At 46.0% G+C, this 23,162-nt stretch overlaps 1 protein-coding gene across 3 annotated transcripts in view; it reads right to left on the bottom strand.

Annotated features, from left to right (window-relative positions):
* Sdk1 (sidekick cell adhesion molecule 1) overlaps positions 1–23,162 on the bottom strand; it is an 880,893-nt gene that overhangs the window by 130,831 nt on the left and 726,900 nt on the right. For 2 of the 3 annotated variants that reach the window (XM_040751271.1, XM_040751272.1), the window contains exons 21-22: positions 21,670–21,861; positions 16,585–16,706 (exon numbers count right to left, since the gene is read on the bottom strand). In XM_040751271.1, coding sequence (XP_040607205.1) covers positions 16,585–16,706; positions 21,670–21,861 — 314 coding nt within the window. Of the gene's footprint in view, positions 1–16,584; positions 16,707–17,508; positions 18,330–21,669; positions 21,862–23,162 lie in introns of those variants that run through there. The other variant, XM_040751273.1, reaches the window with a different exon arrangement.

Raw genomic sequence — 23,162 nt, 5'->3', positions numbered from 1 at the left:
ACGAGGGGGGGAGAAATAAATAAGCAAGCAAACAGAAATGCCCATTGGCTTAGAATGGGTTAGACATTATAAAGTCAACCCACAGAGAAATGAACAGACCTGGAGGACGCTCTGAAACACACCTGACCTATAGAGCATCAAGCTTAATGTGGCTCTCATTAACCATCCTCAGAACACTTACACTGGCATACACTTTGCCAATGTCATTTAATGCAAAGTCTATTTTATAGAAAAGTGTTGACTAGCTCATTTATACCCACTCAGTCATGATGGAATACAGAGCTACGAGCAGTATCTAGAAAAGGCTGTCAACATGGTGCACTGTGGAGCCTTGCTTTTGTAGTGGAGAGGAGCTGAGATATTATGAGTTGATCTCTAGTAGGCTGGCACAGTCTAACATACACAGGGAATCATCATTAGTTAGGTACTGTCTGTATATACATGGGAGGCATGGTAACCTCTGCTCATGGTGAGCCTTGCCAAGAGGCCTTGGCATCTGTTCCTTTCATGAGTCTCTTTCCCCTTTGACGGATGCTGGGAATGTTATTGTTATGTCTCTGGTGCTCTGAGTTCTGGGCCTGGAGCCTAGAGAGTGCTCAGTTTGTGTGGCTAGAAGCGGAAGTGGATCCAGAGTCAAGCATAGGGTGCAGAGGGATACCCAGGCTGGGACTCTCAGCCACACACTTGCCTTCAGCACCCTGCTGTGTAAGCAGTAGACAGAAGGGAATGCCCTGCATAGGAACGGAAGCTACCAGTAGAGGCAGACAGCTCAGCTGTTGGCTAGTCTTCCCTGGAATTCACCCCTAGTGTGTATGTACAACTAGAGGCTTAAGATAAAATAGCTTGTTAGGTAAACAGAAAACCCCATACACCTGTGATATGTCCTCGTGGTTCCGTGTGGCAGCACAGAGAAAAACGAAGTGCCACCTGTGGCCTTGCATCCATCAGCCACCATCCGGTCTAGTCCCTGAAACCTGCTGAGCACACCTGAAAGGCACATAGCATTTCCTTGTGCCCCCAGGCACGAGTCACTTCAATAAGGATGGCTAATGACACTCTGGGCAACCTGGGTGTCTGTACGTGTCACCACTGGGGCCACACTATAGCTCCATCTCCACTGTTCCTTAGTTACCAGGAGACCAGCATGGAACAGATTTGTGCTTTATTTTATTAGCCCATAACACTCTCTAAAACAGCTCCTTTTTAAGAAAATGGCTACTATTATGCAGAAATAAGCACTTAGTGGGTTTCCCCCACCCCATCTCTGCTTTCCATTTTCAGAATGGAAACAGTTTTATCTGTACCCAAAGTGTTACTGAGAGTGTCTTCATTACTGAAAACCCTGCCCCCAGCAGCCTTTGCAGGAGTCGGGCAGCAATTCTGGCTATTAGAGCACAGCGAATGGCCACGACCAGCAGGGGCTGAGGGAGCCAGGCAAGTCAGCAAGGGGTGGGGAGCGGGTGGCCAAGGACAACAGGTACCCTGCCAACTGCAGTGAAAACGTGGGAAGAGCTGTTTTGCTCCATCTGCAGCCAGAGGTTACTAATTAAGCAAAGCATTATGGAGCCAGAAATACCCACAAAAGCTGCTGCTTTTTTAAAAAGGCCCTTATCTGAGCATCAACACTACAAGGGCCTTACAGGAGGCTTTTCCAACAGCAAGCATCTTTCATCCCATAATTCACTGAGGATAACTGAAGTCAAAAACTTCGGTGTGTGGGGCTGGAGAGGTGGCTTCCTGGGAAAGTGAGAAGACCTGAGTCCAACCCCAAGAAGACACATAAAAGAAAGCAGGGCATGGTGGTGCTGGGACTACCCAGCACTGGGGAGATGGAGACAGGTGAATCCCTAAGGCTCCCTGGCCAGTGAGTCTACCCTAATTAGGAAGCTCCAGATTCAGTGTGAGACTCCATCCCAAAAATAAGGTGGAAAGTGGTAGAGAAAGACACCTGATGTTGACTCTGGCCTCTATTCTTGTGCACATATGCACACACTCATCTGTGAACACATGAACATGTAAACATGCATGCACACACACAAACCAAACAGTAACAGTAACGAATGCCTTGCTTTGCAGTTTTTAAAAGTGATCAGAGTGTAAGTGAAACTTAAATGCAAAGATGCACTGAGAAGTGGGAGGCACGGAAGTGGAGTTGAGGCTGGACCGCACACACTGGCCTCGGAGGATGCTCCAGGCTTCCTTCCTGGCTGCCGCTCGAGGGAGGTCAGGGAGTCTGACATTTAGCTCCGTGTCATTTCCTTCTTGAGCCATCCACAGCCCCAGATAGTTTGGCCTTCTCCTCCCTCCACGCTCCTTTAGAAGCCTAGGAAGTCTCTGGTGTGTGTGTGTGTGTGTGTGTGAATTCATGTGTGTAAAATGGATGTGTGTGCCTTGCATGTGTGTATGTACAGGTGCATGTACAGGTGAAGTCCAGTGGTCAACCTGGCTGTTGTTCCTTGCAAGCTGTCCAACTTGGGTTTTTGAGATAGGGTCTCTCGATGGCCTGGAATTCACCAAGTAGGCTAGGCTTGCAGCCAGCAAACCCCAGGGCTCTAAATATCTCCAGCATTTAAACAAACAAACATGGATGAAGGTGAATGAAACTCAGGTCCTCACACTCATAAGACAAGTGCTTTATAGACCAAGCCATTTCCTCCAGTCCCTGGCAAGTCTTTCTAAACTTACCCCTGTTCTCATACCATGGACTCCTTCTCTTTAGGCTGACTAACTTGCTTTAGTTTTAAGTCACCTACTAAACAATTGCAAGGTAATCTCACAACATGTTGTGCTTAGAAGAGTGAGCATGAATAGCCATCTTCAGCCAAACAAGTTCTACTGCCATGGAGACCTATTACTACCCCTTGGCAAGCTTGTTCCAGTAAGAGTACTTTGGGTAATAAATGAATTGCTTTTCTTCTGAAAGGCAGAATTGCTTTGTGTAGAGGCCAGTGGTGGGCAAGGTGATGCCCTGTGTTCTACAGACTCAGCAGGCATCACTGTGATCAACCCACACCATCTTCCACCGTGCTCCTGTCAGCTCGTGGGCCATCCAGAAAAAGAGCACAGCAGCAAGCCTGTCTCATTGTTAGCCTCGGGGCCTGTCCTCACCCTCCACCTGCCAGGCTTTCCATGGATGCTCAAGGTCATGGCCCGAGGCCATGATTCAACTCTGGGTCGTCCTTGTAAAGACAGGATACTAGGACAGGTTGGGCAGAGTGCTAAATTGTAACCCTAGGACCTTCACTGCTGAATGAATGTACCCTCCTGTCTTCTGCAGGGGTGAGGCATTCCACAGGCTGAATCTCCTCTGAGAACTCCACCCATCCCTCATGTAACCATCCTGTAGCAAAAATGAAGATAAAGAGCTTGCTGGGCAAGCATAGGGATCCAGAGCACCCATGGAAAAGAAGCCTGGTGTGGTGGTGTGCACCTGTGTCCTCAGTGCTGGGGCGGTGGAAACAGGGAGGTCCCTGCAGATCACTAGCTAGTCAGTCTAGTTTAAATGACAAGTTCAGGTTCAGGGTGAGACCTTGCCTCTAAAAATACAGTTAAGTGACTGAAGAAGACATCCCAGTGCCAACCTCTGGCCTCTGCATGTGTCCACATGGGACACGTACAAATGCATACACCACATGCGCGCGCGCGCGCGCGCGCGCGCACACACACACACACACACGCACACACAGAGACAGAGACAGATTGATTCTGAAGAGACATCTATGCTCCTTGTGTATCTGAGTACTAAAACAATGATTTCTCTTTTTTAAATTTTATTTATTTTTTATTTATTTTTTTTTTTATTTTTTAAGTTTAAATTTAGATTAGAAACAAGGTTGCTTCACAAGTCAGTTCCAGGTCCCTCTCCCTTTCCCTCCCCTCCTCCCGTGCCCTTCCCCCAACCCCCCCAATATCCCCTCATTTCCCCAGGGAGGGTGAGGCCCTCCATGGAGGTGTTAATAGTCTGTCATTTCATCCAGGGCAGGGCCTAGACCCTCCCCCAAGAGTTCAGGGTGAGAGTGCATCTCACATTGTTGGATGGGAGTCCAAAGTCCATGTGTATACTTGGGATGAATACTGATCTACTGCCCAAGGCTCAATAAATTACCTAGGCCTCCTCACTGACACCCACATTCAGGGGGGTCTTGATCAGTCCCATGCTGGATTCCCATAAAACAATGATTTCTATTATAGAATAATATTTATGTACACTGTAAAGATGTGTCATTCTGATTGGTTTAATAAAAAGCTGAATGGCCAATAGCTAGGCAGGGTTTCCATGCACAGAGGATGCTGGGAAGAGGAAGGTGGAGACAGCAGGAGATGCAGAGCAAGCAGGATGGGCACTGTAGAGATGAGGTAATAAAGCCACGAGGCAGGAAATGAATGAATAGAAATGGAGTGATTTAAGTTATAAGAGTCAGTTAGAAACAAGCCTAAGCAATTGACTGAGCTTTCATAATTAATAATAAGTCTCCATGTCATTACTGGGAAGCCTACAGTCCTGACCATGCTGATGATGAGGCCTCCTCTGATGGGGATTGCCTAGCTGTGGACCTCTTACCCTCTTTTACAATCTAAACCCCATGTTAGAACTTCAGAGATGAATTAGGGGGCACTGGATCTCTTTGTTTCTAATATGGCCACACTGAATCTCCCTCACCCCTCTCTTTCTCTCTCCATTATGTCTTGTCTCTTTAATTGAGTAGGGGTGCTAGCCTAACTTATTAGGACTAACTCCAGTAATACTCAGGTGGCCTGGGCTGTGCGACAGCCCCACCCCCATTGCCTTCAGAGGAGCTGAAGTCACCTCCCACTCTTTCCTGGGAAGGTCTCCTGAAGCTTGCTGCTGCAAATATGCTTTAGAGACTCCCAGGAAGCATGGTCTTGTGATGGTCTGGCAATGAAAACAGAGTCTTCTAGAATATTCCACTCCCAATCTCCTTTGAAAAGGCTGTGAGAGGAGACCCAGTTTTCTGCACTATAGTGAGACCCGCATGACGCCCCTCCAGATGCTTAAAGCACTCCAGATGCTTAAAGGAAAATGCTGTTGTTTTCACGTGGCACAAAGAGCCATACGGGAGAGATGGCACAGATGCGTGCACATCCCGCCTTCTGGCAGTCACTCAGGGTCTCAGACACCATGGACGAGACTTGCAGAGGCTTCCTTCTAACTTCCTCTCTTGACCTCAGTGTACTGGAAAGATTCTGAAGGTGCATGTAGAAACCTGTCCCCTGGAGATGGGAACTGAGCTTCTATTTATATATGAGTGTGAGGTGGCTGAGAACACAAATTCAGATAGCTCAGGGACTCAGCCTGAGTGGGGCCACTCTGAGACTTCACCTTTAGACTCCCAGTTAATTTAAGTATTGTGGAAGGAGCATGACTGACGGGTATTTCAGTTCCTACAATAGAGCAGCTGAATGACCCTACAAACCAGAGCCACAGAGAAGCTTGGGCAGCATATGACAGTCACCCTGTTACAGCCACTCAATTGGGGAAACCAGAAGTGTGGCTACTCTGGCTGAGGGCTGCTCTTACAAGCACGGGGTGGAAGAAGGCCCAGGGAGGTGAACCACAGGGCCTTTGCACAGCAGAGATAAGCAAAAGGTCCAGTCTGCCCCCTCTCATATTCTGCAAGCAAAATTGAAGATAAAGAAGAAAAAAGGCCTCTGGCTGCTGAAGGGGAACTAATGCAGTGCCCATCATAAACACGGAATCTGCACTCCCCCAGTCCTGTACTTGTGTGCTGAGGGAAGAGAAAGAAAGGAAGAAATGCATCTCTCAAAACTTCACAATAGCTAGTGCCCCACTTTCAGTTTGGAGGGCCTAGAGCGGAGATTTTAACCCCTTTGGGGATCAAATAACCCTTTCATAGAGGTTTCCAAAGATCATTGGAAAACTCAGATATTTACATTATGATTCTAACAGCCATGAAATATCAATGAAGATAATTTTATGGTTGGGGGTCACCACAACATGAGTATTAAAGAGTTGCAGCATTAGGAAGGTTGGGAACCACTGGTTTAGAGAAAGAGAATATCAAATGATGATTAAAAAGCATTGGGCAGAGGGTGGGGAAAAACAAACCAATATGGAAAATCAAACAGACAAACAAACAAAAAACAAAACAAAACCCCAAAGCCAGAAGTCATAGAAAGGCACACAGGGATGTACTGCAGCTGGGTGGTAGTACAAATGAATCTTAACACTGGAGAGGATGAGGCAGGAAAGTCATGAGTTCAAGGCTAGCCTGGGCTCACATAGAGAGAAACTTGTTTCAAAACAGCAACATCACCAAAACCTAAAACAAAAGTAAAACAAAGAGAATCACTTGGGTACATGGTTCCTTTGCAAGCTTGAGGACCAGAGTTTGATCCTCAGAACTAGTGTAAGAACCCAGATGTGATATGCATGCTTGTAATTCCAGAACTAGGAAGGCAGAGACAGGAGAATCCTGGGACCTGATGGCCAACCAGCCAGGGTAATCCAGGCCAGTGAGAGATCCTGTCTCCAAACAAATAAACTGAGATGGATAATGTCCTGAAAAATGATACTCAAATTTGACCTCAGGCTGCCATACAAATGTGCACGAACACACACACACACTCACACTCACACACACTCAGAATAAGTTGTAACATCAAGGACAGAAAACTCACTATTATCTATTTTTAAAGGCAGAGATGAAGAAATAATCTGTATAAAATGTAAATATCTGTCACTGAGATGGAAAACTTGCAAAGAGACAAAGAGGCCAACGAGATGCAGGTCAATGGAGAATTAATTTGCTGGAAGCTGCATCTGAGGACATTATTTAGATAGGAGCATGGAGAGATAAAGACAAGAAAAATAGGAAGTGGTTGCTAAAAGACCAGGAGGATAGAGAAGCAATTTCTTATATCCACTAGGAGTTCAAGAAGGAGACAACAATGCAGAGGGGCTGCATTCAAACAGATCGTGACAAAGAATTTTCTAGAACAAATGAACTTTTAGACTCAAAGTGTTTAATACATCCCGTCTTCAAGAGCAGTCCAGGGCTTGAGGAGGTATGCTGGTGGGTAAAGAGCTTGCTGTGAAGATGTGAGGACCAGAGCTTGGATCCCAGCACTTACATAAAAGCCTGATGGACACGGGGGCCCAGCTACAATCCCAGCACTCAGGAGATGGAAATGGGGCAGGCTAGCTAGATAGTCTAGTTGGATCTGCAAGCTTGGGACCAGTGAGAGACCCTGCCTCAAAAAAGAAAGTGAAGAACAACATTGAAAGATATCTGATGTCGACCTCTTGCTTCCACACTCACATGAACACTAGTGCAACCACACAAACGCATGCATACTATACATACACATGAAAAATAAACAAAGATCCTTCTGTAGCAGACTTTCTTGAACCACCAACCAGCTACCAAATCAAGACACGGAGACTTATTATCACTTATGGATGCTCAGTCTTATCTTATGCTCTTATAACTTAATTTAACTGTTTCTCTTCATCTATGTTTTGCCTTGGGGCTTTTTACCTTTCTTTCATTCTATGTGTCCTACTCTGTGTCTGGCTGGCTGGTGGCTGCCTGACTGGCCCTGGGTGTCTTACTCTTTTTCTCCCTCATTCTCTTTCTCTCCCTTCCCATTTTTCCCTCCTATTTATTCTCTGTTCACCAACCCAGCCTATCCCTCTATTGCCTAGATCAATCAGGTGCCTTAGGTAGGCAAGGCAACACATCTTTACATTATTAAATAAATGCAGCATAAAAATGTAACACACCTTTATATAGTTAAAGCAACATTCTGCAACAAAAACATATATAATACATCTTTACATAGTTAAAGTGATATTCCACACCATCTTCTAGACCTGATGTACAGTAAAGCTGAAGAACACAAGAGATCCTAAGATATTAGATTACAGACAGAGTAAGATGGGGTAGGAAGGGAGCTTCAGCATCAACAACAGGAATGAGGAGAAACTGGGCTATTATCTTCAGATTTTCAGTTCCTGCACTTACAACGCTAAATTGCCATTCAGAAGATGGAACTAAAGTAAAAATATATCTAGATTACCCAGTTGCACCATGGGAGAAGTTAGCATTCACATCGTTGCTAACAGATGTATTTGAAAGAAAAGGAAACTGAATCAGGAGGAAAGTCTTAGGAAGAAATAACCAGTAAAGAAAGGAAAGTGGCATATGCACCATGAAATCAAAAAGTATCAACCCAGAGCCAGAGCCCGTGACTGTCTCCTTCTTCCATTGGAAAAACCAGGTGGGATTGAAGTATTGGGAATATGGTGGGCATGGCTTGCCTAGCACCAGATCTAGTGTTACAGACCTCTGATTCTAGCTATTAAGGAGGCAGAGACAGGATCACAAGTTCAAGACCAAGCTGGAAAACTTACTGAGAATCTGTACCAAAATAGAATATGAAGAGGCCCAGGAATATAGTTCAGTGTTAGAGCACCTCCTATAATCCTCCAGTGAGTGACTGGGGTTGTGGTGGAGCACCTGCCCTGCCTAGAATCCTCCAGTGAGGAGCTGGGAATGTGGCTCAGTGGTAGATTCCTGACTAGACTCCCATAGTGAGGGTCTGGTGTGTGACTCAGTGGTAGATCACCTGCCTAGAATCCCCCAGTGAGGGGCTAAAGTTGTGGCTCAGTGGTAGAGCACCTGCCTAGAATCCCCTAGTGAGGGGCTGGGAGTGGCTCAATGGTAGAGTACCTGCATAGATTCCCTCATTGAGGGTCTTGGATAATGGCTCAATAATAAAGTGCTTGTTTAGTCTATGCATGACCCTAGATTCTATTCTCAGTAACACATGTAACAGAGAAGAAAAGGAAAAAGGGAAGTGGGATGGTGGTGGGGAGATAATTTTTAAAACCTACTGTTCCCATCTTAATGCTAATTAATCCAGGCAGAAAATCACCCTCCACTTTATTTACTGAGTAGAGTCTCTCACAAAGGTGGAGCTTGATGATTCAGTTGGTCTAGCCAATCAGCTTGTCCTGGTGACCCCCACCTTTGCCTCCCGAGGGCTGGGATTACAGATGGGCCAGCATACCCACCGCCCATCCCTGCTTTCCTGTGGATGCTGGGGACATGAACTCTGTCCTCAGACTTGTGCACCAGTCCTCACCCTGAATTGTCTCTCCAATCCAGTGCATCTTAATTTTAAAGGCAGGGGAAGTAACTATGTAGAGATAAAGCTGCCTGAACCATGTCAATCAAATGAGTAAAGTTGGTTCTCCTATAGTGAGCATATTATCACATTATGTCAAACAGGACACTGAGAAAATTGCCCAGTAATTTGACTAAGAACAAAGATTCTGGAAGATTCATGAAGAGTTCAAATAAACCTGATTTGAGAAGCCCAGAAGTACAGGAGTGTCTGATAAACTTCAAAACTGTCAAAGTCACAAAAATTCATCCTATGGCTGAAGACCAGTGGAGCAGGAAATCTGAATGAGTTTTATGTCCTGGGATCAGACATTGTCACTCTGAGTAGATCCTGGCACAACTTGCAAAAACCAGGAGTGGCCTTTGTGTTGGCCCAGGTGTGGGCAGGTTGGGAGTGGGAAGTGGGTGAGGCTGGGGTTCTGTGTTAGATTCTTGCACGGTGGGACCTTCTAATGTGTTTTCAACGTGAAACAAAAAAAATCAGCATATATTAACCATCTATAATAATCTGTACACATAACATGTTTTGATTATCTTCATCCTCTGTTGCCTTATCCTGGCCCCCTTCCATTCCCACTGACCCCTTTCCTCTGCCCAGTGGTTATACTACTGCAGAAAATAAATAATCCTTCCTTCCCTTCCTCAGTAGCTATTAACTACCTATAGATCCAATAGGAGGGGCGGGCCTCATAAATCCCCTACTCCTCCATGTTGGAAGGTTGAAGGTCCCAGCCCTGTGCAGGTATTGTGGAGGCAATCACAGCTGCTGGGAGGTCTTGATGCAAAGGTCATGCCATTGCTAGGAAGACAGCCTTCACTGCAGAGACTCATAAGTGGTCACGGTGTAGGTGAAAATGGGCTGACTGTTTGGTAGCCCCAGAGAAGCAGACCCAGGAGCCACGGGCCAGGGACTTGGTCTATTGAGGATAATAGCTGCAACACCCAGAGTGATGAGGACAGATGTAAAGTACAGCCACTGATCCTGAATACCACGCCCAACCTGTAGCCAGGAAAAGCTAAGCTTATTTATGAATATGGGCTAGATATGTAAAACAACATTAGGGCCAAGACTGATGATCTGGGTTCCAACACTGGGACCCACAGGGTAGAATGAGAACTGACTCCAACAAGCTGTCCGTTGACCTTCACATGTGTGCAGTGGCATGTGCACATCTATCTTCCCTAATAAATAAGTAAACACACAAAAATAATAATAAGGGGGAAATGTCCTATCAAACAAGGATTGGAAGACAATTGTTGTAACATAGAAAACACCAGCTATAAAAAAGAGAGACACCTTCCATAAATGTATCAATAATAAAACCTTAAAGAATTTCTTTAAAGTTAGAAATAAAGAAAGATGGTCTCTTCTCACTGACTCAGTTCAGCATGATAAAGGGGCTGAGCTCTCCCAGCAAGACTGCAAAAGTAAATAAAACAGACAGAGAAGCCAGGTATGGTACAGGAACCCTGCAACCCCCCAGCAATCAAGAGTTCAAGGCTAGCCTAGGCTATAGGATAAATTCAAATCCAGTTAAGAAGCTTAATGAAACCCTGTCTCAAAATATAAACAGTAAAAAGGGCTGGGTATGTAGCTCAGTGAGGCACAGTGTTAGTCAGGGATTATTGTGGGGACAACAGACCTTGGCCAGAGACCCACTTCCCCATGAGCCTGGGACCAGGCAGCTGTAAGACAATGTTTACTAAAAACATGTTTACTAAAAACAATACAATGCCTGGGGCAATAAGTTCCTGAAAAGGGTGTGCCCATGGGAACCACCCTGTCTTCAGACCTTTTCCAAAGACTAACCGCCTCTTCAGACCCACCCACCTCCACCTCTGGTATCAGGGTATATAATAACCAGCCAGAGCAGGAATAAAAGAGAGCCTTCTTGAGGAGCCTTTGGTGTTGTCAATCCCCGACACCCTCCGCACATTCTCAAACATAGGCTGTGCAGCAGGTGCGGCAGACTATGGTGTGGCTCAGAGGTAGAGCCCTTTGCTAACCATGCACAATTTCTTGGGTAGCCTAGCAGTAAATATTTTTAAAAAGGAATAAAGAAAGATGGATGGATGGAAATAAGGAAGAGAGGGAGGAAGAAAGGAGGAAAGGAAAGGAGAGAAGGAAGGAAGGAAGGAAGGAAGGAAAGTTCATAAATATATCCAAGTACATATGGGAATAGAAATAGGAGCAGAAAATTGGGTGGCACTTCTTCAGAACACACAAATTGGAAATAAATAGCCTTGCTATTTATCCAGAAGCATGCCAGAGAAGACTCAGAAGTTGGACTTAACTGGAAGTTAGGTGTCTAATTCTAGACCTCTTTCTACGTATGTGGTTCTGATGAGCATGCCATGTGTAGACCCATAGAAGAGACATCTGGCAGCTTCTGCAATGGATTAGCATGCAGTCACTATTTGACCCAGCTGTTGTGGGATATTTGTACACTGTGTGAAGATGTATTGCTATTATTGGTATAATAAAAGGCTGAATGTCCAATAGCTAGGCAGGACTTTTGGGTAGAGAGAGAGAATTCTGGAAAGAAGAAAGGCGCAGTCATCAGACTAACTGGAAGGAAGCAGGATGGACAGTATGCAGATGAGGTAACAAGCCTCGTGGAAGAACATAGATTAAAATATATGGGTTAATTAAAGTTATAATAACTAATTTGGAACAAGCCTAAGCTAAGGCCAAGCTTTCATAATAAGTCTCTGTGTTGTTATTTGTGAGCTAGCAGCCAAAGAAAAATCCAATTACACCCAGAAGCCTCATGCCTGGATCTAATCTGAAGATACATAGCAGCAGAAAGACAAAATGATAAGATCAACTTCTTGGTAGAATAATCCCCTCCCCCAAACTCCATCCCTGTTGATTTCTGGAACCATGCACAGGTGCCTCATGTAGCATTGGCATCTAGACTGAAGGCAACAAGGCTAAACATATTAAAAGAGCAAGATCATTTGGTCCAAAGTCGCCACAGGGGTCATTGAGATGAGACCAAAGCATGAAGAGAGCCCAAGCCTGAAGAAGACCCACTTGTTATGACTGACTTTGAAGATGGAAAGGAACACTGAGACACCCAACAAGGTGACCTTTAGCAGCTGGAATAGCCATGCTGACAGGTAGCTTCCCATGCCAAACCTCAAGCTCCCAACATGGAACTGATTTCTATTTATTGATCATTAATGATCACAGAGCCCATCTCCTCTCCAGGGGCTCCAGAAGGGGCGCTGTGCTATGGGCACTGTGCTTTAGCCATAAATAACACTAGACTTGTGACCTACAGAGCTCTAATAGCATACAGTGGTCTAATAGCATGGGAGATCAGCTCAACTGCAGGAAGGATGGAGGGAGCTACCAACAAATGTACAGATGTTCAGTAACTTCTTTATCAGGAGGGAAGAGAGTGCAAAAGGCCACATACCACATAAAAATGGTAATACAAATATGGAAATTTGTTTCTGCTATCAAAGAGAAGGGCAGAGGGCTGGGAAGGCAGCTCATTCAGTAAAGTTTCTACCTTGCAATCTGAGTTTGATCCATAGAATCCAAGTTAAAAACAAGACAAAAAGACCTGGGCATGGCTGGCACTCACTTGTAATCCCAATGTTTGGGAGTTAGAGACAAGAGGATCCCCTGGGGCTGGCTGGCTACCTAGCCTAGACTGCTTGGTGAGCCCCAAGACTATATGAGACTCCTGTCTCTAAAAACCAGGTGGACAGTACCCGAGGAACAAGAGCTGAGGTTGACCACTGCTTCTATCAGAATGTGTACATGTGTGCATTGCACACATATATGTACCTGAACTCACATGAACACATACACACAAAGGATAGACCAAAATTCAAGTAGGCATGATTATCCACAAGGTAGAGCAGCAGGTAGGAGAACCTAGACTTCCTAGCACATCATTTTTCTATAGCTTTGACTCTGCAATAATGTAAATGGTTACAAAGTGCAAATAAACTTAAAAGGCTCCAGCGATTTCTCCCAGGTGAAATGATTCTTACAGAAACTAACTGCTAATAAGAAAGGCAAAAGAACACAACACCTGAAATGAATGTGTCTAGTTATGTACAAATTGGTGATGAAAGCATAGAAGGAAAGAATGCTGTTGACTTTTATTTTAAGCTCAGCATTTTGGTCATGAATGAGTGCAGGAGAGAATTAAACCTAAGCACAAACATTTACATTGCATTCAGCAGTCTTGTTGATTACTCTGTTGGAATCACAGGTTTGCACTCAATATAATATTCAGGTAGAGAAATAAGAGCATTGGGATTTCATTTTAGTATAAGATATGAATTTAAGGATAATGGTATTTGATTTGAATTGGAAATATCACTATGACCTTATGGGTATTAAAAAAAATACAAGTTTCTTGGGACTGAGAGATGACTCAGTGATTAAGAGCACTGGCTGCTCTTCCAGAGAACACAGGTTCAATTTTCAGGATACACAATGGTGGCTCACAACCGTCTCTAACTCCAGTTTTAGTGGATCTGACACCCTCTTCTGACCTCTATGAACACCAGGCACACACGTGGTACATAAATGTGCGTATAGGCAAAACACTCATGAACATGAAATAAGTAAAGTTAACAAAAATGTTTAATGTATTTACTTTCCTGACCAGAAAGGTCTAGAAGCAACAACCAGATGGTAGCAATTAGCGCCTCCAACTTTTGATGCTCAGGTTATGATCTTTAAGTGTTACTTGACACTACTTAAAACCCAGGCTTATGCAGAAACAGCTCATGTGAGCTTGGACCAGCAAGGCACCATGTCCTAGGACATCATGTACCATCAGAAAACCAAATCTTCTCATGCCAAGAAATCTAGATCATGAAGGGATAAAGATGGGTGAATGTAGGGCTCAAAGAACAGCAATGGAGGCAAAGGAGATGGATACCTCTGTGGGTAAAGTGCTCACCACATATGCACAAGGACCTGAGTTTGAATACCTAGTATCTATACAAAGCTGGACATGTCCATAATCTCTGTGCTACTATGGACAGATAAGAGGCAGAAACAGGAGACTCCTGGAAGCTCAGGGGCCAGCTCATCTGGTGTACACAGTAGGCAAAAGACACTGTCTCACACAAGATAAAGTTGAGGACCAAGACCTGAGACTGTCATCTAATTTCTATATATGCACCAAGGCATACACACACAGACACACAGATACACAGACAGGCACACACATGACTAGTATAGAGCAATGGGTTCAGATGCCTGGAACACACTGAATATAAAAGCATATGCTTTCATAATCATTGCAATGATAGAAAAGAGAGACAAAAGAAGATAAAAAATGTAAAGAAAGTAAATCTGTTTAACATTGGAAGAAGGAGGCAGTGCCTTACGTTGATCATTTATAAATGAAGTACTTTTTCTGTCTTCCTGGCTTTGGGGTACCTAAACAATGTGAGATATTAGGGCAAGGGCTTCCCTTCAAAGTTCCAGAGACAGAATAAGTAAAGGTTGAGAGAATGAAATAATTTCTGTTCTGAATGTTCAAAGACACAGTTCAGGTGAAAGAGTGTGCAAGGATGAGTACAGAAAACACTGATGGGAAGGGATCAGGGATCAGGCAGTTCATTCCCTCCTGCTGCTCTTTTTATCATAGCTCTATGCTCTTGATCTACCCAACACGTGTGCAGAGAAGCAAGCATATGTTGAGGGTGCGGGAAGGAGGGAAGGCAGGAAGAAGAGAGGGGGTACACAAGAGAAAGCACATTTCATCAAGTTTTGGTGGTGAACTTCTGATTCAAAGGACGAGAAGGATACTGGAGTGCTAAGTGGTGCCACTAGAAGGAATTGTGCAAGCGCCTCTACAGTTGTTGTCAATAGGACATGGCACTGGGAAAAAGGGCAGAGGACACTAAAAAAAGAGATGTAATCTATAGTGATGGACAGAAGACTAGTGACTGCCAGTGGATGGGCAGGGCTGTAAGGGAGGGAGGGAAACAAGGAGTGTAAGAATGTTTCTGGGAACAACAGATGTGCCTGATACTTTGGTCCACACAGAGCTGAGCAACTAGGATCAATAAACATTGAGTTGTGACAATTAGTTTTCTGCAGACACACTTTTTTTTCTAAGAGTTTCAAAGTCTGTTTCCATCATTTTTTGTTTCATTTACTGGTATCTCTTTGATTAGATGTAAAATACAGATACGCTCTTACTTTTCTTAAGTAAACCGTCTCAGCCCTAGTGATGGACAGTTAGTTAGTTCTAGCCACTGTGGATATTCTATATAGCTTTCCAGAAAGGTGGGCTTGGTGAAACTTTTGCACCTGTCCTAATTGACAGCAAGTTTCCAGAAGAGACTCCTACAACCCAGTGCAAGAATAGCAATGAGTCACCAGGCTCTAACTACACAGGAAATACTTCCAAACATCACCACTCACTGATAGTAATTTGGATCTTTATCTTTTTCTTTTTTATCAGAATATGGAGTTGGTGGAATGTATGGTATTCATCCCATGCCAGCAGATCCTATCCACATATAGCCCTTCTAGATGCCAAGAGCAATCCCATGTTTATTATAGTCTGTGATACTACATTGAGTATTTCATTGGTCCATTCTTGGATCTGTGTGATATATTTTTCCGTTATTTCCTAATGCTCTGTGCTGTCTCCAGACACACACTGAAGCAGGGGATCCTGCCACCCAGGAGAGAACGGTTCCCTCCACAGCACAAGCTACCACTGGATTCTCCAGGCCCAGAAAAGCACCTGAGACAGAGCCTGCTCTGGAAAGGCAGCTGTACCCATAATGCTTTATGCCAGACAAACTCTACCAGTCTGGTAGCTAACTGATATAGAATTAAAACCCAATAAGCCACACTATCTAATTTGGGTACCACGCTGGAACAGCCCTAAATTTCCCCTTTATTTTCACTCTCTGGTCATCTGATAGGACCCTGGTTTTCTCATTTTTGCCCACCCTGGAGTCACTCCAGCACCTGAGGAGTCACTCTACAAGGAACATCAACACTCCCTCAAGAGCAGGTCCTTTTGATCATTGTTCTGTTGGGAATCCCTAGCTCCCAGGGAGTGCTGGTTAGCATTGGCAACTTGATAGTACCTAGAATCACCTAGGAAGGCACACCTTTGGGAGGGTTTTAGAATTGAGGTGGGAAGACCCACTCTGAATATGGACGTCCCCATCCATGGGCTGGGGTCCTGGAACTATATAAAAAGGAGAAAATGCACTGAGCATCAGCAATCATTCATTTCTGCTTCTTGACTGTGGATTGTCATGTGATCAGCTGGACATCCCTGCCTCTATGGATAGTACAGCAACTGTTAGCCAAGATAAACCTTCCTTTCTCCTTAAGCTGCTGTGTCAGGTATTTTGTCATAGTACCAGAAAAAGTAACTACTAAACAGGGCCATCAGACACTCACCTGCCCCTCCACAATCCACCTGCAGATGGCCGTCTTCCCATCATAGCCAGGTCGGAACTGGAGTGTGGCTGAGCGAGGGCTGATGTTGGAAATGACCAGGTTGGATGGAGCCCCAGGAAGGTCTGGAGGAGGATGAGAGAGGCGGGAAGAGGGTTAACTTGTATCGCAGCCTAGGGAGGGTGCCAAGCACTGATAGGGAGGAAACAGCTCCAAAATGAGTCTTCACTGCAAAAGGCACTTGTTTACCAAGCCATGAAAGTGAGAAGCAGCACAGCTTCCCCCAGCAAGGCCTCACAGCAGGATCCTTCCTCTAACAGGGTCCCCTGCTGGCTGCAGGCCATCTGAAGTGGCATTAGGAGACTCCTGTCTTAGTCATCTCTACAGAGAGCAGATAATTAATAGGTGCTTGTCATGCAAAGAAAGACAAGGGAACATGATTACATCCTCCAGGCTCCTGCCCTGGCACCAAGAAATGAGTGTCTAACTTCCTTTCTCTACTCCCATGATGCCCTGGAAGTCAGGACTGAGGAGGGGATGGAAATCTAGGCCTTGGATGTGGTTTCCAAGACAACCAAAAGCAGGTGCCAGTGCAGAACTCTTTCCTGGACTCAATTATTCTGGGAACGACATCCGTGAGCCCAGTCATCTGAGGTTTCCCTGAGCTGAGGCCCAGGTATACACACAGTCACTGCTGGGCAGCTCTCTAGGAGGCCAAGCTTACTTGCAAGTTCAACAAAGACTTCAAATTGAGAAATTCCCAAGAGGAAGACAATGGGTTAAAGACAGAAAAGAAAGAAATGCAGATAAAGACTAACTTAAAAAGACAAGACAAAGGGCTGGATGTACACCTCAGCCAAGCACCCACTTGGCAGCCACAAAACCCTTGATCTCCACTACTGCATAAAGCCAGGCAGGGCAGTGTACCTCTGCAGATCCAGTTCTGGGACCATGGAACCACAGGAGTCAGCAGTGCACGGCTATCCTCAGCTACACAGGAAGTTTGGGGCTAGCTTGGGACACAGGAAACTTTGTCTCGAAAAAAATAAATAAATAAATTGAATGAAAAACAAGGCTGGGAGAGCTCAGTGATGGAGAGAGGGGAGAGAGAGAAGGAGGGAAGGGGGAAAGGAAAGAAGGAGGGAGGAAGGAAAGGAAGCCCTCTTGCTGTCTTCAGGTTTCCGAGGGGCGATGCCCTAGCTTGCATGGCTGGGGTATGCGAAGGCGAGTCTTACCTGGGGATAATAACGCCCCTACGGAAACAGCCTGCTATTGTCACAAGCAGAGTCTCTAGAATCTCAAGGGTCCTTCTGAGTCTGACTTAATGAATTTGAAGCAGAGAATGTTTAAAGTGAAGGACAAGTGCCTCTCCTTTCTAGTCCTCTGCTCTCTGGATTCTTAAAACAGCCCTTCAGTGTCTAATGGACGTAAACCTCCAGTCCGGCAAACAAAAGCCCGTTCCTCAGAAGGGCTCATCGCTGCAGGAGGTCTTCCCGCAGATGCTACTTAGTGTTTTAGTGTAGCCCTCCAGCTACTGTGATCTGGCTTGAAAGGCAGCTCAACAGTCTCCCTCCAGAGCAGCCAACAGAGGCTTACTCAGAGCAGAGGCCTCCATCTTCTTTCTGAGTGTCCTGCCTGCAGTTCGTGGAGACATATGGCCTGCAGATAGTCATGTGGAATGCAGAGAGGCCTTCCGGAGGTCAGTGTACTCATTCCCTATCAGGGATGGACAATGTCTGGGCACAGAACCTTGTAACTCACACCAGACGTGCTGCCCACGTTCTCCCTGGTTCAGGCCCCATTTTAAACACGCCAGACAATGCCCACATTAGGGCTATTGCTATGCACATATTAATGATATTTCAAATCTATGGTCTGGGTGCTGTAAGTTTCATGGAACCAGATATTTGGGTAAAATCAATGAGTATGAACTGAGGAAATGGCTTATTCAGTGAAGTGTAATAGACCACTGGAAAGTCATCCTGTCCCTGAACCTGGAACTTGGAAATCCCCATCCCATGACTCAGGGTTAATGGCCACACAATACTTCCAGTCAGGCTGTACTTTTCTACTAGCTCACTCTGCATGCTCCAAAGACCCTATAGAAGTCTGTCCATCTGCCCAGCCCACTGCTGTCTCTGTTCCCGGTCAAGAGGTAGTTGTCATTCTGTGGTTCTCCCCAACAAATCTCTTGTATGTGAGGTTTGTTGCATGGTTTGACTTTATGGTATTCATTTACTCCCTAGTGCCGAGATACATCTGTCCTGGAAAACCCTTCCACAGAACCCCCATAAAAATCTAGGTGTAGTGATTGCCAGCTATAATCTCAGTTCTGGGGAGGTGGAAACAGGAGGATCCTGGAAGCTTGCTTAGCAGATGCTCTAGCCAATCAGAGAGCTCCAGGTTCAGTGAGAGGTCCTGTCTCAAAATAAGATGAAGAGGAACTGAGGAAGGTACCAGATGCTGGCCTCTGTCCATCACATACACGTGTGCTCAAGGTCCCACACACAATATAAAAGATACAAACTACTTAAAAGGAGTCTTTCTGCAGGAAGAAGACTTACAGCAATGCCATATTGCCTTAGTGTGGTCTTCCATGCATGTGGGACTTTTCCGGGGCAGACTCAGGAGCCTCAGCCCACCTCCACAGACTACTTCCTTGGGTAGGGCCCAATTCTCAGGGGCTTGACAAGCACCTGTAATTCTGGTACCCAAGTCAGCGTCAGGGCCACTACCTTGGACAATCAACGGCCACTGTCTGCAAGTGGAAAGAAAGGCCTGGTCACACCTTCCCCTGCCGGTGGAGACTCCCACACACAATGGCGCACCATCTCTGGTGGGTAACAGGGGAGGTCACTCTGTGGATCCAGATGCTACTCAGTCTCCTCCTTGTCCTCAATGTTGAGACTTAGAGTGGCACAATGAGGTCATGTGAGGGTGGACACATGGGACTCCTGAGAGCTCCTGGGGGCTCCTGGGGACTCCTGAAGACTCCTGAGGGCTCCTGAGGGCTCCTGGGGGCTCCTGGGGACTCCTGAGGACTCCTGAGGGCTCCTGAGGGCTCCTGGGGGCTCCTGGGGACTCCTGAGGACTCCTGAGGGCTCCCGGAGGCTCCTTTCAGTGCACATGTTTCATTTGTTTTACATTATTTCTAGACACATGTAGCACTCTCTAGATCAAACAGGTTCTGAAAATGAACTGGAAGTGGGGAGCAAATATGAGTTGAGTTCATGTGAATTTTTCTGGCCTCTATCAATAAGGCTGTCATTTTTTTCAAATAAGGTAAACGACTCTGTGTGTGTGTGTGCACGTGTGTGTACATGTGTGTATGTGTGTGTGTGTAAGTGCACATGTCTGTGAATGTACAAAACCCACAGGAGGTCGTCACTCTATCACTCTCCACCTCATTCTTTTGAGACAGAGTCTCTCACCGAACATGGAGCTAGGCCGGCAGTCATCGAGCCCCAGTCACCCTGTTTCTGCCCTGCCCATCCCTGTTAGTGTTGGGGTTACAGGTTTGTGCCTCAGCTGCACCCGGCTTTTTTACGTGGGCTCCAGGACCCAAACGTAGGTCTTCTGCTTATGCAGCAAGTGCTCTTCCTCACGAGTCAGTCTCCAGCCCCTTCAATGAATGTCTTTTAAATGGTAGGAGACAGAAAGCTTAACTGTAGGACTGAACCATCAGACCCATGATGACGCCCCCATCCCTATATTCACATGTATTTGTGGGATTTCTGGAAACACATCCCCATCTAAAACAAGAGCTTAAAACGGGAGAGCAGGAGTGAGGGGTGGTTTCCTGGAGCTGAGATGGGTGTGTGGCTGAGCACTGAGGAAGACCCTGCGCGTTTCTGAGTGACATGACAGAAGGAATGCAAGTCATTTCCGTGCTAATGAGCAGACTCTGCAACAGTGGCGCGCTGAACAGGGCCACCCACACCCTGCGGTTCCTCCTCTCTTTTCCTCTTCTCTACTGCTTTTTTCTTTCTCAGATTCAGTTATTTTATGTATATGTGTGCTTTGCCTATGTAGATGTATGTGCACCATGTGTGTATACCTGGTGCCCTCAGAGGTCAGAAATGGGCACTGATTTCCCTGGAACTGGAGTTATAAGACAGCTGTGAGCCACCATGTGGGTGCCAGACACTGAATCTGGGTACTACGGAAGAGCAACTAGTGCTTTTAACTGCTGACCCATATGGCGATATCGTGCTCATACTCTAACAGATAAAGGTTGCCTGGAGATCAGAGGGTGGAGCTAGCCACTAGCTAACCATAGAGGTCTGGAGGTCTATATAGACAGACAGGAAGTGAGATAGCTGACCAAAGAGAGGAATATAGGTGGGAAGAGACAGGAACTTGGTCTCTTTTCAGTCTAAGGATTTCGTAGAGGTCAGAAGAGCTCTAGTGGCTGGCTGATCTGCTTCTCTGATCTTTCAGCTTTTAGTCCCAAAATCTAACTCTGGACTTTTAATTATTAGGACCTATTAGAACTTGGGTTACAGATTCATCTCCCTAGCCCCACTTCGTCTCATCACGAACCCCAGTTCTTAGTGTTTCTGTAGCTGAAGCTCTAAACTGTGTGATCTTTTGGATTTTTGAGACAGGGTCTCATGTAACCCAGGCTGGCTACCAACTTCCTGTGTAGCCAACGACTGCCTCTTACTCTAGATATACGATATACCTGCCTTTACTTGTGAAACCCCTGCATTCCAAGTGAGCACCTCCATGCCTGGTTTGCTTGCATGCAGATCAAACCCAAGACCTTGTGCACAACAGCTGTGCTGCGCTGCAGCGCCAGCCCCGCCCACACTTAATTTTAGACCTATTTCTTATATCCCTTTCTCAAAGGCATCTGCTGTCCACGTGGTCAGGGCTGTGAGCCCTGGAGGGTGGAAACCTTGGGTTGTGGAGACCATTCAAGCCACTTCTGCTCTGGGAGAGAGATATTGTGAAAGGCTAAGCTGAGGAGGCTAAACCTTGCCCTCAGCTCTCCATGCACTTGGTAGATTCTGCATGGCAATGCCTCCATACTGGAGGGGCAGAGATGACAAGGACAGGCAACACATACATGGCGAGATCACTGACCTGGGGGTACTCCTGAAGAGATGGTGGACGACGTGGTCAGGCCCACACCTGCGGCGGTCACGGCAGCCACATCGATGGTGTAGGTGGTGAGAGATGACAGTCCCTGGATCTTGTACTCGTGGGTTGTGCTGTTGAGGGAGTGTGTGAGCCGAGAGTCGTTCTTCCCATACACCTCCCAGGAAATCTGGTAGCCTGCAAAGACAAGAGAAGAACTGAGGCAAGACCTCCACTAGACAGGCTGGAAGTCACCCCTCCTCCCCAAGGAGAAGGTCTGGGACAACAGGAGAGTACTGGGACTCAGTGGAATGGAAAGAGGCCAGGTTCTTCCTCTGTGTCCCCACAGAAGCTCCTACCACGAAGAGTTCTGTAAGAATAGAGTTCTGGAGCTGGGTTCATGGACAAGAGAGTGACAGATCCGACTGCCACTCTGCAGTGCGGTGCTTAGCTCGTTCTTGTTGAATCAGTAGACATTGCAGTGCAGTTCCCATCTTCATTAACTGCTGTTTTCATTACCCAGAGCCCCGAATCGGTAGCTTGTTCTAGGGTCCCATCTCACATGTGGAAACACTCTTAGTGTGTGTGTGTATGTGGTGTGTGTGTGTGTGTGTGTGTGGTGTGTGTGTGTGGGGGATGTGTACATGTGTGCTGTGTGTGTATGCGGTGTGTGTAGTATGTGTGTGTGTGTATATGGTGTGTGTGTAGTATGTGTGTGTATGTGGTGTGTATGTGGTGTGTGCGTGTGTGCGTGTGTGCGTGTGTGTGTGTGTGTGTGTGTGTGTCTTCTGGTTGGTAGTTGACAAGCCACTCTTCTGGTTTTCAAAGGGAAACATTTCCTTTTACCTGTCTGTTTTCTCAGTTTTGCTTTGCCTCTGAGCTCTGCCCTGCTCCTTACTGAAGATGCTGTTTTCTAGAAAAAAAATTTAATTTTCCTCCCGGTTCTCTTCTCTGTCTGGTGGGGCCTCATGATCACAATTTATTCAGCCTCAGATTCCATCATGACTTGGGGCTTAGAGAAAAAAAACCCAACTAGTCCTGAGTCAACCCCTTTGGGGGGGAGCTGATGGGATTAGAGGGCGCTTAAAGTGTCTGGTAAAGGGGGGACAGTGATGTAGAGAGCTCCCGGGTCCTCAGGCGAAGGAAAACTGCTGAGGACGCCAGCCCTTCCTTCTCAGTCAATAAGCTCGGGGATATGGAAGCTCTAAGACACATCTTAGTTCCCTTTCACTCAGATGAAAGTCATAAATAAAGTTAGAAACTGCTCTTGCGGGTGAACAGAAACTTAGAGGATGGTGCCTCGGGACTTTAATATTTTGAAAAAAAATTTAATGCCAGAATTCACCCCCTGATCACTGTCCCCACAGTTATCACACAGTGGCATGGTAACTACCAGGTACCTCCAGGGAGACTCAGATGTTGGTGGGAGGTGTAGCTGGACCAGCAAGGCAAGGAAGACCACTGGAGGGATGCTGGGGTTATGGGGGGTGCTGGGGACA

The sequence above is a fragment of the Mesocricetus auratus genome, unplaced genomic scaffold (genome assembly GCF_017639785.1).
Source record: "Mesocricetus auratus isolate SY011 unplaced genomic scaffold, BCM_Maur_2.0 Super-Scaffold_100008, whole genome shotgun sequence".
Taxonomy (NCBI): domain Eukaryota; kingdom Metazoa; phylum Chordata; class Mammalia; order Rodentia; family Cricetidae; genus Mesocricetus; species Mesocricetus auratus.
The sequence above is the reverse complement of the archived record's forward strand: the minus strand, read 5'-3'. Positions and strand labels throughout refer to the sequence as shown.